The sequence below is a fragment of the Mycetomoellerius zeteki genome, unplaced genomic scaffold (genome assembly GCF_001594055.1).
Source record: "Mycetomoellerius zeteki isolate Tzet28-1 unplaced genomic scaffold, Tzet1.0 scaffold315, whole genome shotgun sequence".
Lineage (NCBI taxonomy): Eukaryota > Metazoa > Arthropoda > Insecta > Hymenoptera > Formicidae > Mycetomoellerius > Mycetomoellerius zeteki.
In genome coordinates this window covers 50,421-67,928 of record NW_017257300.1, presented here as the reverse complement: position 1 = coordinate 67,928, position 17,508 = coordinate 50,421, and the positions used below count along the sequence as shown (strand labels likewise).

General features: G+C 33.7%; 1 protein-coding gene across 3 annotated transcripts in view; it reads right to left on the bottom strand.

The window, feature by feature from the left end:
* Positions 1–17,508, bottom strand: part of kkv (hyaluronan synthase-like protein kkv) — a 30,637-nt gene that overhangs the window by 975 nt on the left and 12,154 nt on the right. For 2 of the 3 annotated variants that reach the window (XM_018451616.1, XM_018451617.1), the window contains exons 6-19: positions 17,159–17,503; positions 15,969–16,360; positions 15,448–15,715; positions 14,754–15,016; positions 13,607–13,817; positions 12,622–12,869; positions 12,231–12,423; positions 11,750–11,904; positions 11,023–11,328; positions 8,593–8,840; positions 5,156–5,465; positions 4,400–4,576; positions 1,297–1,458; positions 905–1,133 (exon numbers count right to left, since the gene is read on the bottom strand). In XM_018451616.1, coding sequence (XP_018307118.1) covers positions 905–1,133; positions 1,297–1,458; positions 4,400–4,576; positions 5,156–5,465; positions 8,593–8,840; positions 11,023–11,328; positions 11,750–11,904; positions 12,231–12,423; positions 12,622–12,869; positions 13,607–13,817; positions 14,754–15,016; positions 15,448–15,715; positions 15,969–16,360; positions 17,159–17,503 — 3,507 coding nt within the window. Of the gene's footprint in view, positions 1–904; positions 1,134–1,296; positions 1,459–3,471; positions 3,649–4,399; positions 4,577–5,155; positions 5,466–8,592; positions 8,841–11,022; positions 11,329–11,749; positions 11,905–12,230; positions 12,424–12,621; positions 12,870–13,606; positions 13,818–14,753; positions 15,017–15,447; positions 15,716–15,968; positions 16,361–17,158; positions 17,504–17,508 lie in introns of all 3 variants that reach the window. The other variant, XM_018451618.1, reaches the window with a different exon arrangement.

The following is a 17,508-nucleotide window of genomic DNA, read 5'->3' as shown; positions in this document are numbered from 1 at the left end:
ATCTATATAACATTTCAAAAAATGAATATTAATAAATATTTATCATAAATATTCTGTGCTGTCTGGGTTGTGGATTAACAATTCCATTTAAAGTCACCTCCTTTTATGTGAACTATATATTTTCAGTTTCTGACTGAACAAGTTTTTAAAAATTTTTGGACTATATGATCGCATTTTGCTTCTTAATTATTTTGACTCACTATTTTAATTATCGGCCTCATATTTGTTCTATGCCTTCTCGTTTGAGTATGTGTTCTTATACTTCGAATGACTTTATAATTTCAACCGATTTTATTAACACTGGATTTGCGACTGATAGACATAATGATATATGCGAAAGTTAACGAATGTTCACAAATCACAAAAGAGAGAAGAATGGAATCACAATTTTTGCGGTAATACATGAAGAATCTTCGAACTTAAAATTTTTTTTTATTTTTATATCAACGTAACTATGAATTTAAAATTGTAACTGTTACTAAAACTTAATTTTTGCTTTTTAAACATTGCCATTGTAAAGATTGAGGATGTCCTGATAAAAAGGTCGAAACGTTTGTTTAATATTCAAATATATCATAACTTGGCTCGTAACCCTTATTATTATTTTATGTTTATTTATTATTATTGAACCATTATAATATTATATATTTCCTCGATTTTCATGAAACTTGGCCTATGGGATAATTAGATTATTTTTTTGACATTTGAATTTTAGAATTCTCTGAGACCAGAATCGAATTCAGCAACTCTGAAAACTTCCTTAGAAAACAAATTCTTCTTCGAGATTTTTTGTTAGAAAGCTTCTGTCTTTAAAGGAGTAAGGATATATTAATATACGTTTGAAATGTTCTTTTAATTTTTATTTTATCTTTGTTTTGGGGATCATACTTCGTCTCTTGCTTACCTGCGCTCTCATTCATACTGAAGAAACGTTGCCTGAAGGCCACGTCGAGCGTGTTGATCGCCTGCGTTTTTCTACGACTCTTCTCCAAGTTCCGAATTGTTTTTCGTCTACCGGGCCCACTACCGCTGCCCTCCTCGTAATCGCCTTCTATTCCGTCCAGCCTCTGGAGGTCTCTCACTATGTCGACAGCGTGTTTCGACAACAAGGCTTCCTCGGAGAGATCTTTCGTCTGTGGAGATTATTAAGTATTCACGTGAAGCAGCTCAAAGAGTATCAAGTTGTTACAACAAGAAGTTCGTCGTTTTTACTAATTGTAAATTGAAACGATCAACCTTTTTGCAACAATTTGACCAGACAGGACGCGTATAATTTTATAAGAGACGTATACGCACTTTCTTGTAACAGTCTAAGCTGGTGCTGGCCAGAATGTGGGCCAGTGTTCCGAATCGATGGAACAACATCGCGGTGAACTGTATGACCAATATCAACGCGAAGAAGAAGACAAACACGAGACCGATCGGCTCAAGTTGTAGGTACTCCTTCGAGATGTGCACCTGAAAAATCACGTGTGTAGAATACGTTGCGATACGCGATCAAGCATTATTTTTGAGAAACAATACCCGTGGCAATCGAAATCAAGTAGACGTCTATCCATTTAATTTAATTCTTAAAAATAAAAAGTTTTATTTTATTTTATTTCCAAGAAACTTAAAAAATTTAGCTTATTAATGTGATATGATAGTAACTTTAATAACAACTTAAACTTCAATAATAATTAAATCAGTTGATTTTGACAATTTTAAAAAATTATTTTAATTAAATTCTAATTGTTTAAATTTAATTAATTAAATTAAATTGATTTAAAAAATTATTAGAATAAACTCTCTCTCTCTAATTTTAAATTTTACAATTATTTTTTCGCGATTTGTAAGAAACTTTATTTAAAATTATATTCGACAGAAAACGATAATAATCGATCGATCGCCATCAGAAATTGTTTCTTGATGAGTGCGTGCATCGATTAAAAACAATTAAATATAAGGACAGTTAGCAGTTAAGATTCCGTAATCATCAATGGTTTTCGTGCGTGTTAAGATTAACACACTTATGTACATACATGTACAAAATATGTACAAGACTTATGAACGACGTAAGACGGGCTCGGTTGAACCCCCGATGAGAAGACACTGAAAGCAACCATCGCGTTACGCGTACGTTAGTGGTGCTCGTCCGCTACCACAACCGGCAGTATGGTGCATGGTCAAAGTTAGACACAACAAACGAGAGAAAAGATGCAGATTCGAGGCTCTACAGATCCAGAAGGCTTCGTAGAGTCTCGGCTCTAAGAGTCTTACATAGAGAGACAAATGTGATCCTAAGACTCTTACATAGAGAGACAAATCCATTTTCTTCAGTACTACTCAGTTAAATTTTTAAGAATAATTTTAATTGTGGGTTAATATTAGTTTTTTAATAATGACCCTTAAATTTATACTAGAAAAGTATTAATTTTTAATAATAGTAATAGTTTTCACCTAATAATAATTAATACTAATAATTTTTAGGCATTATTCAATTTAGATGATAAAATACAATTAATAACTTTTAGATATCACATAGAATAAAAACGTAAAATTATTATTTTCTCACAAAATCGAGAATTGAAGAATTAATTCTGCTAAAAAATTATTAGTTTTAATTCTTTCGAGATAAACAGGTCTCTCGATGTCCGTCTCTACTTTTACATCAATATGTAATTAAATTAATGAGGATTAATTTAATTCCATGAATCAATTTCGTATCATTTTGGTGAGAAGGGGTAAACGGAAGGATGTTATTGTGACATTAATCTCTGGTTATTTCTAGTCGGGATCACTAGAAATCATCTCCCACGCCATTCCATTCCATTCGACCCAGGTGAGGTACCTGTGCGTAAGAATATTAATTGGAGAATTTCCACGTGCTGTCAAACGAGCCAGTTGGGTTAATGACATAAAAATGTATGTATATATTGAATCAGGTGCAACGTCATCACCGAGGTACAGTGCTCGCCCCCGACGCGTCGGGATGCTCAGGTAATCCAATAAACTGATAACTTCGAGACACTCGAAATATTCTTAAAGATTCAAAAGCCTCTAGAAATTCAAATTTTTTAAAATTAAAAATCCAAAATAAAGAATCAACAAAATATTTTTAGAAAACTTGAGCAACATAATTTTTAGCAAATTTTTATTATTATTATGATTTTTATTAATTATCTTTTAATTAATTTAATTACTAATTAATTCATTAATTCTAATTAATTCTCATTATTTGTTGGTAATTATATTAGCAATTATAATTCTAAAAATAATAATATTATTATATAATAACGAAGATAATTTAATTAATCTCTTAAGTATTTGGTAATTTTGATAAGTTTTATTTGCAAAGTTTAATCTTAATAAAGGAAAACGTCAGAAATGATCATCCGGGCGTATCGAGGGCGGTTTTAACGAGACACCGTGTACGGAACACCACCATGGCACCGACTTAATCCTTTCCCCTGATGCTTGATCATCGGATACCTCCGAGGTCTCCTCGACGTAGGTGATGTTAGTCTTGACGCCGAGCGGCCAGACAACGTGCAGCTGATCCTTATTCAGCTGTAGCAAGAATACGATCAGAACGAACAACGCATTGAACATTAGAAATGCGAACACGCTCTTGTTGCGTAGCTCTATCAGATCGGCGGCGATGCGGGCCTGTTGCGTGTGCGTGGAGAGAAATGCGAGAGAAACAGAAAAAAAGAGACGGCACAAGATTAGAATAGTAAGTATAAAAAACTCCGTCGATCAGTCCACCGATCCGTCGATCCTTCGTTATCTCAGTTAACGATCCGTTTGATATATCATTTGTCTCGTAAATCTAACTCATAAACGCCTTTGAGGGACGACATATCCAGCCCTTTGTTCCTCAATGTTTTTTTTAATGCTTTTTCCATTATTTCCTACACGGTATGAAATATTTATATAAATCATTGTTTGATATATTTCTGAAATATTTTGTAAACACACATTTGTAAAACGTTTGAAAATATTTCCCGAAAATATTTTAGAAATACTGTACAAATATTGTAAAAAGATGAATACTTCAAAAATTCTGATTTCCTGTTCATATTTACATTAAAAAAAATTTTATAAAAATCTAAAATATTTTAAATCTTGCAATGAAATATTTCACAAGTTGTGGGCTATTATTTTATTAATAAATATATATATATAGTATATACGATTGCTAGTACCAGTATTTCGATAAAAAAAAAATCTTTTTATGATATGTTTCTATTTTTATGATCGAATTGGGTAGAGCCGTACACCAATGTGTTCTTTCCGTAATGAGGCATTTGAGAGTTAACACATAGATTTAAATTGGAGTTCAAGTTTATATCGTTAATGTTCTGCTTGAGATAAAGCCATGATCGAGGATACGAGGCGCCGACGGAGCTGGTTTTACCTCCATAGTAGTATGGTCATATGTGACGTTCGTCTTGATGCCGAATGGCCACTTGATGTGCAACAAGTCTTTGTTCAATTGCAGCAGAAAGACGATCAGGACGAAGAGGGCGTTCATCATAAAAAACGCAAAGACACTCTGGTCGCGTAGGTCCTTTAGATCTTTGGCGATTCTTGCCTGATCGGAGCAGCATGTCGTATATTAATTCAAATAGATGAAAAATGCGTAATAAATAAATACTCTCTGCGAAACATAAAAATTTTACTTCAAGGAGCAAGCTTTCAATTTGTTGCAAATCAATTTAATTATTTTTCTTTAATTTCTATTTTGATCAAATTACTTAATTTAATTGTTTATTTGGCTTCATAAAGACGAATTTCGTAAATTTACATTTTCATCCTTGATCAACAGCTTGCAGTAACAAAGACGTATCGCGGATTTTATTACGAGAAAAGTCATCCTGGTCCCAAAAAAAATTGTATTCTATTATATCACAAAATTAATTCACAGTAATTACATTAATTAAACTGTTCTATAAAAACTTATGAAGTTTCAAGTTGAAGTGTAAAATAAAAACCTTTTTGACTGCTACAAGCAAAAAAAAAACTTAAAATAGTAAAAATTGACTGAATCCTAAAAATTAAAAGTTAAAAATGATTTTAGAAAATAAATTCTAATAAATTTTTTTCGCGTATTTTTTTTTAAATACAAGTTCAAGAAAAAATTGAATAAAGTCCCGGGGTGTCATCGTGTTACCTTCTCCGCTTTGTCCTCATCGATCGGGTAGAGATACTTCTCCAACAGATCCTTCCAGAATTGCTCCTCCTGCATCGACAACACGTCCACCTCGCCCTTCTTCAGGCCCTCGTCGGTTAGCCAGTACGGTCTCGAGAGGAAGTTGCTGCCATCACGATTACCCTCGGTATTCTGACTGGTCACCGTCTCCGTTTCGCTGCCCTCCTCATCCTCGGGATCCTCGCCGATGGCACCAAGGTGATCAGCGGTGCGCGAACCCACTGATGAGGCTCTCCTTCGTCCGGAAGCGTGACTGTGAGGATCCACCGCTCTGTAAAAAAAATCATAAAATTGACTCTGGTAGAAATATGCATTTTTGAACAATTATTGGATAGTTGTATTAACTCTGTCTACAGTAATTAATTAAAACTACTTCGGATTCCAATCAAGGGAATGCCTTGCTTGCAGTTACTACGGACAAAAGATGCGCACACAAAATTTGAATCTATTTACTGAACAAAAACGGATCATTGAATGGACTGTAATAATTTTAATTAATAATAATCTATTGATATTAAACAATAACTGCACTGAGAAAAAAGTTGCCATTTCAAAAAAATATTAGTTGATTTAACTGAATCAACGATCAAGCAAATATTCGTTAATTCAAACAAATAACATGTTTTAAATTACAAGATTTTGTTAACTTAAAATTAAGGTTCTAAATATATAATATAAATATTTGAATTAAATAATCACTACGAACTATCTGCATTTGGTCAAGTTAACAACTTTTTTCTCAGTGTGAGCAAGTATCTACGCAAATTGCACATATTTTACCAGGAAAATTGCTTCAATCATTAAATAAAATATCTATCATGTTCTTGACCATTTTTTACGTAGTATTGTTAAAGGAGGTTCGCCTATTACTTTGGAGTAAAAAAATGCGACTGAAATAAATTGTTATTACAGCGATTCCGTATCACATGCAATATTAGTGTAATGAATTGTGGTTACTATTTACGTGCTATATTTTTAGTAAATTATTAATGTATGGAATATTAACAAATGTATGAGATTGTCAACGACTTGAAAAGTCGAGTGTATATTTGGTAACATTGCATTACGTTGCACTTCGCGATGTGACAGGCACTGACCGGCTATGGCGTATAATGAGAGAGAAATTCAGAATCGATGTAAAGACCGATTTTGTATTAAGGTGAACGCACATAGAAGTAAAAGTAAGCAGTAAGCAGTAAACAGTAAGCAGTAATGGCCCGTCTACAATACACGTAGTAAGCTAGGTTTAAGAAGTAAGAGTAAGAAATTGACCAATCACAGTCGATTATTCTTCTCACATTCGACTGTGAGTCAATTTCTTACTCTTACTTCTTAAACCAAGCTTACTTCGCATATTGTGACATAGACAACGCCTTAGACGTACGTAGTAGACAATTAACATTGCCAGTAATCTATACATATGAAAGATGGCGGTCTTACGTCTTACTTCTTACTGCTTACTGCTTACTTCTAAGTGCGTTCACCTTTATTTTCATAGGTATCTGTTTTTTTACGCCGAGATGGATTCTAGATTATATGAAGTTGGTTTCGTATCAGTTGTACACTACGACGTTGCCAAGTCTGTTACTATTAATATGATCTGTGAGGTAGAGGTAAACTTTATGACAATAAAATTAATTTTAAATCCATACAATAAAATCTGGTTTTTCTTTTTTATGCACAATTGTTGATTCTCATCTGTCAAATGCTAGTTTTTCAAAGTAGTGTGCCCGATGAATACAAAAATTTGTAATTGAGCTCCAAATTGTATTTATTCAAAATTTTCACATAAAAAGATGTAATCATGTATTCATTCAAAAATTTGGGTTTTCAAAAAATATTTATTCACAAAAAAACTATGAATATTTAATGAGTGTTCATTCAAACAAAATATAAACTGAAAAAGGGAACTGCAATAAGCGCGCGCAATCGTTATCCCTTAATTATAACCGGCACTTTAAGTAAAAAGAATGAATTTTATTTATTTTTGTCATTGAAGTATTCAGATTTTATGAAGAAAACTTAGAAATTTTGAAAAATGTTTTAGAAAGCAATACATTTTTTATTTATAAATATTTATTTGAGAGAGCGCCATACATATTCCGATATAATTCCGGTTGAATAAACACTTTATAAGATATCTTGGGCGCGTCGTTCAGTATGGTCTGAGAGTTCGAGGATATAAAGTTCCGAGATATATTATTTATTCCCAATAAAAATATTTTTGTTTAACCTATAGGTTAAACAAGAACGCCTATTGTATAGGTCGCGAACTAAGAGCACGGCGTAATTGTAGCCGCATTGTTTTTATAGATTTCTGTTTTCTCTTGTAGGCTTACAGACTATACAAATAATACAGAGTAAAAGTGAATACGAAACGAAAATATTCATAATCATATTCAAAAAATATTCATTCAAATGGAATGAAAAAGTATTTATTCGTTTCTTGGCGAATAAAAAAAGAAGTGTATTCGAATGAGTATTTTCAATCATTTTTTATTCATTTACTCGAATATTAGGTGTATTCACCGGACACATTATTTCAAAGTCTTAAGTGAGTGTGTATTAAATCGGCGATTATCTTCTTCGGAACGATATTCTTAAAATGGTCAACTTCAGAATATTACAAGGAAATTATACGGTCAATATTGCTCAAATTGTGGGATTATTTGTGTACAGTATTTATCTACATCATATAAAAAAATTAAGACTAAGTTTATTTCTAACGTTTCCAACTAACAGGCGAACCTCCTTAATAAGAATACGGTGATATTAGAACAATTGACTATGATTGGTCAATTTCTTATGGCTTGAGACTTAAATTTAGGTAATGGTTTATTGTACAAAAACAAAAAATAATTAACGTAATGACACTGCCCCTATGAAAAAATACACCCAACTAGGCGTTAGTGGTCCGAAATGATACTTCAATTGAGTGTTAACTTCCAAATAAACCTCCAATTTGAGGATTAACACTAATTTGAGTGTTATTTCGGAGCGCCAACGTCTAGTTGGGTGTACTTTTTCCTAAGGAATGCTTCATATACACTGAAAAAAACACTAAATTTTAATAAATATTTGTTTGAATTATAAGTAAATATTTACTGTAAATGAATATTTAGCACTATTAAAAAAAATAAGTATTAAGATTTAATACATTTTTTTTCAATGTGAATAAAAAAGATATTTTTAATCTACTTTCACAGAAAACTGATGTTTTCTAGCGTTAAATGTTTTCAAACGTTAATCGCACAATTCTGAACCTTTCTCGCTTCGTAACCTGAAGTACCTTTCACTTTTGCGAGATCTCTCTAAAAACATCATTTTACGCCTGACTCTATAATTTTCGATAATCTTTCCTCAATTCAAATGTCTTCGTATGCAGTTTTTTTTCTTACCTCTCGATAGTCTCGAGCCTCTTGCCGAGCTGCTCGAGCGACTCAGCGATTGCTACGAGCTGTTGTTTCTCGGCGGATGGTTTTCCATGGGTGCATAGCAAGCACTTGAATAAGCCGGCCAGCGATATCTCGATGGAACCCTGATCGTCGTCGTTGTTACCCGCGCCGTTCTGCAAGAAGCCAAGCAAGGACTTCTGCTTGGCCTTACGTTTCGCTTCCTCTGCTTCTCGCTTCTCTTGCTCGAGTTCCTGAATCGCACAAACGATCATGATAAACGCACGGAAACTTAATCGCCGTGTGTTTCTCGTTAAGTTGTGAAAGATTAAATTAGTTAAATAGATCATATAATACAATAGAATATTAATAAACCAAAGCAACCATCCATTAACGGTTTGCCTTTAAGAAAAATATTTCATTACGAGTGGAATGAGGTTTTAGTAATAAATAATCTTTTTTCTAAATTCATATCATACATTTAGCTTTATATTTATACATTTAATTATATTTCAAAATTTTAATTATTTAGTAATTAAATTAATAAAAGGGTCAAACTTTATTTCTCTCTAATTTAATCTGTATAATATGTTTAATATCCTATAATTTTATCATTAATTCTAACTGAACGAATTGCAGGTCATTAAAATTAATTGAATCAAATTAATAAAATTCTAAAAACTTTTAATTTCTTATATTTTTTAATTTTCTGTAGAAATCTTAATTTTATTCCTTAAAACTTAAAGTGAATCGGACTTTGAAAAGTGAAATCTTAAAGATTGAAAATTGAGTCACTATTTTCAAGATTGGCTCAGTTTTCACTCTTTAGAGTGAGATCCCATTCCAAAGAACTAAAACAGTAATAAATTAAAATTTTCGACGCGCCTCAATCATAATTTTCTAAGGAGTTAATTAAAAAGCATAAATAATATTCTAGCATATGTATATACAAAGCTGCGTGAAAGTCAGGAACACTCGAATTAGTATAGATCAATTGGAATTAGTAAAGGGAGCGAGATTAATTACCACGTTGCTCTTCTTCGTTACAATTTCCCGCGTGCCCCATGAGATGTTGTTGAGATTGTAGAGTGAATATATGATTAATAACACGTACATCGAGGGCACCGCCAGGTAATAGATCAGACCGTGCAGCAGGCAATTGATTTCGTACGGGTGCAGGAGGCCCGCGATCACAAATTCGTCCACCATGAGGAACAGAAACAACGCACTTGGCGACATCACGCTTTCCTGCACGATGTTTGTCGCGAATGCAACGATCACCGCGGTCATCACGATCGCGTACATGGTGCTGATTACGGCGGCTACGATCATCAAGGACCGCCAACCTTCGTGTGCGTTAGTTGCTTTTCAGTTCTGAGTTAAGCAAAGCTGAAGCTGAAGCGTGACGTTCTTACGACGAAGCAAATGATTGGGAGTTCATCTAACAAGGGAATCTCGACGAGATCATCTCCTTATCTCCGGAGCCTCATCCGATTCGTGCATTGAAGATTATTATAGCTGTTTTAAATGATTTAATAGTAAAATTAAACGTGAGATAGTAGATCCAATTTATTTGATAAACAATATTAACTGGAAATTGTAAGATTTAAGTAAAAATATTATTAGACACTGACTCTCTTTTACAGAACATGGCCTTCTCGCTTATTTGTGTTAAAAAGTATTTAATTGATATCAACTTCCCAGTTGATACCAATTAAAAATCTAGGTTTATTACATTATTCTTATTTAGCACAGCAACTCATAGTTTTCATGATGAAAATGAATTCGAAATATGAGGTGTTTTATATTTAATATTTCTCGTAACAGCGTTGATGTTATTGTATTTATATCTTGGAATGAAATATCAAACAAAGTGAGGATCCAAAAACCTGAACCTTCACCATTTCAAAGCCCCATTCACCAGAGTTACACCCCTATTTATATACCCTGATAGCAAAATGTTAACAATTTGGGGCCAAATTGGCAGCAAACTCGATCAGATTTTTACTACAAAACCATATAGCCATCTGTGTCCGCATTTGGCTATGGATTTGTCGACAAAGCCTGTTGATAGGCTATGTCAGCAGATTGGTGGCAGAAATCGAGCAGAGTTTGCTCGAATTAGGTTTTGCTCTCGATTTGCCATAAGGTTATGCAGGGTTTTTTTCGGTTTCTGCTAACAATCTACTGGCAAAGCATGTCCAGGAAGCTTTGTCATATTTCTGACAGCAATTTACTGACAATGTTAAATAATACAAACTCTGGATACAATTTGTTGCCTTTCTGCAACAAGAATTGTCTTTCTGCATCAGAAATTGGTAACAGGCCCTGCTCGAAATTTGTCTCCGCAGGCTTTGCTATCAGGGTAGTTACGACTCAGTGCCAAATAAAAAAAAAGTCTAAGAAATGGAAAAAAAAGGATCGACACTGACGAACCTTCTTGGTCTTTTTCGTTTGGACCTCCCTGGTGCCCCAGGACACAACATTAAGATTGATGATGGAGTACAGTATGAGGAGCAAATACATAGACGGAATGGACAACAAGTATATGATGCCAGGTACGATGCACCAGAATTCTTGCGGGTGTAGGCAGGCTGCTATGAAGAATGAGCTCGACAATGATATTAGGAAGATCGCCGAGGGCGAGCCTATGCCGTCCTCGCCGAGCTGTAGGGCAGTACCTACGATCACCGCCATCATGATCATCGCGTACGCCGTCGACAGGATCTGGGCGCATAAAAGCTGAAAACCACTCACATTTAATTCCTTCCCATCCCACGTTTGAAGGCATTTTTGGAACAGTCTCAAGGAACACACAAAAGTCAACGAAAAATCAAAATTACTTTATTTTGATTTTTAATGTCAATAAACAGTGAAATTTTCTAACCAAAAGTCATCATTTCGACTTTTTCTTGGTATATTCCTTGGAGAATAATACGTCAAAAGTCGCAAATGTTGTACGGAAAATGAATCGACACTGCGTGAGAGAATATATTATTATTATGATATTATTGTGCGATATTATAAATTAAGAATTCTGGTTCTAATGAAAGTGAATTCCGCGAGCGAAGGACGATCACAAAATGCGCGACATAAAGCGGATATATGCACGGATACTTGTACACAAACGCTCAAATAGATCAAAAGAGAGATACTTATGTACCTGTACGTTCGATTTGCACGTGAAGCAGATGATCATGAAGAGTAAGATGGGAATGATGTTGTAGTAGAAGCTGGTCCAGTTGTCGATTTTGAAGGCAGCCACGAAGGCACCCACCAACATGAGGAAGATCGTGCCGGGTCCCAGGATCGTACCACCTGTTTTAATTAAAGCACAAAGATATTTCAATCGATATACTTTTCAATTACAAAATCCGAAGTATTTTTATATTCCAATGTTTAAAATTATAATATATTTTAAATATACAGATATATTATATTCATTTATAACGTAAAATTAAAATATTCTAATATTTTTTAAATATTTTTAAATTAATAAAAAACATAATATGAAATATAAAATTTAATTTTATACTAATAATTAATTAATAATTAATTTGATCTGATTAATCGAATCAAATCTAATATTCAATAGAAAAGAACGTGATGTTATAATTCAGGGAGGAATGAGAGAAGGCACTTGCCCATCAGTAAAATTTGATATGAAATGTAAGGCAGTGAGATATTATCGTTGATTTTGATTGTGCGTTTCGCGTCCATTAGCAGATCCATAATATTTGCAATGGTGGAGGGCACCCAACGACGTCGTTGATTGTAGAACTCGTTAAACCCTTCCGGTGCGTGGGTATAAGCATCACTCGCTGCGGAATACTCGACCTGGAGTGCAATGTAAAAAATAAGAAGAATTTTAAATAAAACATGAATAATTACATTAATATAATAAAACTGTTATAAAGACAAAATATAATAATAATAATAAATCAATTATAACGCAATGAATTTTTTAAATATAATAATGTTGTACATCATGCCAGGATGAAATCGTTATGTAGTGACAATGAGATTAATGCATACCCTGTAGCCTCGTTGCAACAACAACGTGCACAGCCAACGATCCTCTCCCTGATCATATTGCACGTAGTGTCTCGCCTCGTCAGACTTGGTAGTGTATTTTTTCATCACGTTGTCGTCCATCAATGCCTTACCACGGAACAACGAGAAGCATCCGGGACTGCAGAGCACGCAGCCGATCATGTGTTCGGTGGCCTTCTGCAGCCAGTGACCGATCGCGTACTCGAACATTTGATACCACACCATAGGCCCTGGGACATTTGCGAAACATTTTATTGTTTGTGATCGTTTATGATTGCAATATTTAAATAAATTTATCTTTTTTTTATTGGACCAATCATGGGCGTAAGAGGAATAAACTGCTCAATCCTGAAGTTGTCACTATATTGGTTTAGAAAGAGTGAGGTAGTTTGAATCATACCGCTCTCTCTTTTTCTAAAGTATCGAATTGAAGAAAGAAAAATGAAATTATTTTTTTAAATTAATAAAATAATGAAATTATTGAAATTAATTAATTATTCAAATTAATGGAATAATGAAATTATTGAATTAATGGAACTATTAAAATTATAAAATTATTCGAAATAGATTTCGATCGCTTAATTATATCCTAAATTTCTATTGTATTTTTTAGGGAAAATGAAATACCTAATTCAAAAATCCATTCCAAACAATTCCATAATACGTGTCCAAACATGACTTTTATTCATTTCTAAACGAGCATAGCTGCTAAGATTAGGGAATGCTGAACATCTGAATGAGGCTGATGTATTTTTAAGTAAATATATTTTATACGAAGACTTTTAAGCCACAATTACTGTACCCGTACCTACTCTCAGCCTTTATTTCTGTTATTATTTCATTATTTTAATAATGACAATCTTTTGCATTAATTATTATTTTGATTAAATATACTTATCGTAATTATTTTTTACTTGTTTAAATATATATTCATGTTCATGTTATTTTTTGTGCTAGAACGACTTACCGGAACCAACTGGATGAATACGACCGCAAGCGGCGCCCAGGTTTTTATTCTTCTTCATCAAGTCGACTAGAAGCTTCACTGCCGCCGGTTGAAAGTCGATATCCCCGTCGAGTGTTAACAGAAACGTATTCTCGGCGATGACTTCTTTGCGATCGACACTGATCGGTAATTCCATTAGCCGGTGACCCAGTAAGTAATACATGTACATTACCTAAATCAGGAATTGAATACTTTCTTAGGAGACAATCTCTATATTTTGTAACTTTTAAGGGGGGCACCTTATGTATCGTGCTGAAAATGATCTATCGGAATAATTTTTCGGAATTTTTTAATTGGAGACTATACGACAAATTCTTTTGAAATTTTCAGGATATGTTATTGTAATATTCAGCTACTAAAAAAATATTTTTTCGATAGAAAAACAATGTGAATTTTATATTTATAATAATTTAATTTTAGTGCGTCGGCGTTGACGGCGTGCAATGTAACACTGCTTGTATTCATCCGAAACAAAAAAACAAAAACGATTTCTTTTTTGTAGGGTTTACGTTATTAATTGAACCTATTTTTAAAGAGAATAATATCAAATTATAAAAATGGCGACACATAGAAAAAAATATCGATTTTTACGAAAAATTTTCGTGTTAATTATGTAATAAAAGTAATTTATTTAAACAATACAATTATAAATAAAGGTTCAATTTATGAGGAAAGTATTTATCTAGATGTGTGCACAAGAAGGGCTCAATCGGATGGATAGTTTTTGAGTTATCTTGCACGGTAATTTTAAAAAAGTAGTGTCGAGAAAAACGCATTTAAAGTTTTAAGTATACGTAATATGTCCCTTGAGTTTTAGTACAAAATTTGAAGAATTGACATAATTACAGATGATTTTATTGCGTAAATTTACTTACTTGACAGTCCGCAATAAAATTATTTGTAATTATGTCAATTCTTCGAATTTTGTTTTAAAACTCAAGGGACATATTTCTCTGACGGGTTAAATTATTAAATTATGCAAAAAATGTTTTCGATTTTTTTGACCCATTACATGAGGTGCCCCCCTTAAGTAGGTAGATGGAGTGCTCAGGATACTCTAAAAAATTTTATTATTATAGTTATATTTTTTAATAATTAATATGCATACTTGACTCCATCGCTTCCTGTGTCGAATCTTGCTCTTATCCTTCAGATGAGCAATCATTTTCGTCTTTCCGGGAAGAGTCCATACCAATCGTCCACCATACGGAGTCGGATACTTTTTAGGCGCTCTCACGTGCATCCTCGTTTTGTGAACATCCGACGCGGCCTCGTCCAACGTGCCGACCAGCAATTTCACGAACCTGTTCACCTGCGACTCGTTTTCGTCGTGGTCGGACAACTCGAACGCGTCGTCGAAGAATATGTGAGCTAGAGGAACACATTTCCATATGTGAAGCAATGAACCATTTTAATAGAAAAATGATACACACATCTCCAAATGTATAACTTTTCAGGAGAACATTTTAAAAATTTCGAATTGGAACAACCGAATCAACAGATAATATTTTCAAAATATATTCTTAATATTTAATTAATATTAAAAATTTAATATTAAGTAATTATTTAAATATTTTAAAGACGTCTGCTAGTTGGAAATGTTTTGATTAGGATAGCGAATATGCATAACTTCACTTTCTTTCCATGTTACACTTTTAATTATACATATGTATTCTATTTTTTAGAACTATATCATAAATTTTAAAAATTCCAACGCTGCAACTCTAATACCGATTTTTTAGTGACGGTTTTTTTTATCAAGGCGCCGACATTACCTAAATTGCCAATGCAATATTACTCACTTTCGAATTCGTAGTAGTCGGGATCGACAACTTTGAGGTACTTCTGGGCGACGCGCCGCGCGCACTGGTCCTCGTCCAGGCGTAGGATACTCTTCAAGAATTCCATCATCTCTTCCTTATTCTCATGCCACATGGTAGCGCAAGCGTAGATCCTAGTTACATGATCACTGCTCTTCACCGCGGATGGAGGTGTGGTTGAACCATCCGTCTGCTCATAGATTGTCTCGTAGTCACCGTCGCCTTTCTCCTTCTCTATTTCTGCCAGATCCTGTCGATCAACCCGAATAGATTAATTTAAGAACTAACATATTTTCAAGTTAATATTTTTTATATTTTTATTTAAAATAATCCTTATTTAAGATATTAAAAAAATTTAAGATATCCTTATTTAAAATTCTTCAGATCTTCATTTAAGATATTTAAATAAAAGATATTTTAACTGAGAAATTAAAGAATTAACATGCATAATTTATTTTATTTCGCAAATTTTATTCAAAGCCATTCTAACTGAAGATACTTACTTCGACTTTGACTTCCGGTTGATCGTCCCTTCTCCGATTGAGGCCCATCGACTGGTCGATCAGTAGAGAGTCGTACATCGGTACGACGAAGAGCTTCTCCGTGGAAGCGAGACGCTCGCATTTGGGCGTCCAGATGTGTAGGGTGATCCAGGTCTGCGACAACAGCCACAGCAACCACACCCAGGCATACTGCTTCGACACGAAGTCATTGAGGAAGTTCGGCAGTGGCGACTCGTAAAACAGATAATCCGGTACCGTGCCGTGGAAAAAACATGGATCGTTGTTGCGCAGACCACACGCGGCGATCAGAAGCGAGATCGACACCGGTATCGTGAGATTCACCGGGAACGCGTAACTGAAGCCTTGGATCAGGATCTTACACGCAAACTTGCCTGGATGATGAAACGATGTTAAACATTAATTAATTAAAAAATATCTTCAACGAGTTCAATAGAGAATCTCTTGTTTAATCAAACAGTTAACCGCGTTAACCCATATTTTTCCGTGTTATTTCAACTATGAGAATTTTACTACATGTATAATTCGAATTTTAATTAAATAGTGTCCTCTTAAGATGATCAAAATATTATATACAGTAAAAACATTTTCAGCGCACATTTAATTTTGTATTCGTGTTAAAAGCGATCCTCGCAGCGCTAACATTTTTTTTACATTTTTAACATATTAGAATGTTAATTTAATGTAATATGATTTTGTTATTTGAATATTTTGTATTAAATTGATTTAATTGATATTCAACATTTTTTAAGCTGCATTTCATTTGGATAAATAATACTCGCTAACGTTGTGAGCGCTAAGTGGAACACTTAGTTTAAAAATAACACAATTTATAAGTAAATAACAATTAACATAAAATAATGTATTTTAAAATGTAAATTTAAAAATAAATGCATAATATGTTAATTTAATATATAAATTTTAATTTTATTAAAACGTGTTAATTGTACGTGTCAATTTTATCGAGAAATTATGCTTTCACGATTGCTTACAAATTGTGTCAGTGTTTTTGTATTAATTTTTACATTTAACATGAATTTTTCAACTGTATAGCTTATGTACTTATTTGACAAGAGCTATGATTATAATAAATCGCAAATTTTATTGTTATTTTTATGATTATATTATTCTTATCTTTCTCCAAGTTAGTTTCAATCTCATGATTCGCTCACCAAATACGTAGGCGAAGTAAGCGCCAGTGATTTGTAGCAGGAGGACATAAATGGGCGTGTTGAAGTCGGCGTTAACGACCTCGGTGATGTCGCCCGTTAAAATCTCCGAGAGATCGGGCAAATTGCCGCTGTTTATCGACTTGATGGAAGTAACCGTGATCTTATGGTCACCGAAGGCACTGCTCAACATGGAGAAGAGATGCCCGATAGTCTCCCCTTTGATATGTAGTATCAGAATCGAGCTGATGAAGAATGCCACGATCTTCCAGACGGACACCAACATGTAGGTGAAGTAACGCGTTAATTGCATCTCCTTCTTCACTCTGCCGAGCGATCTAATTAAACCTACG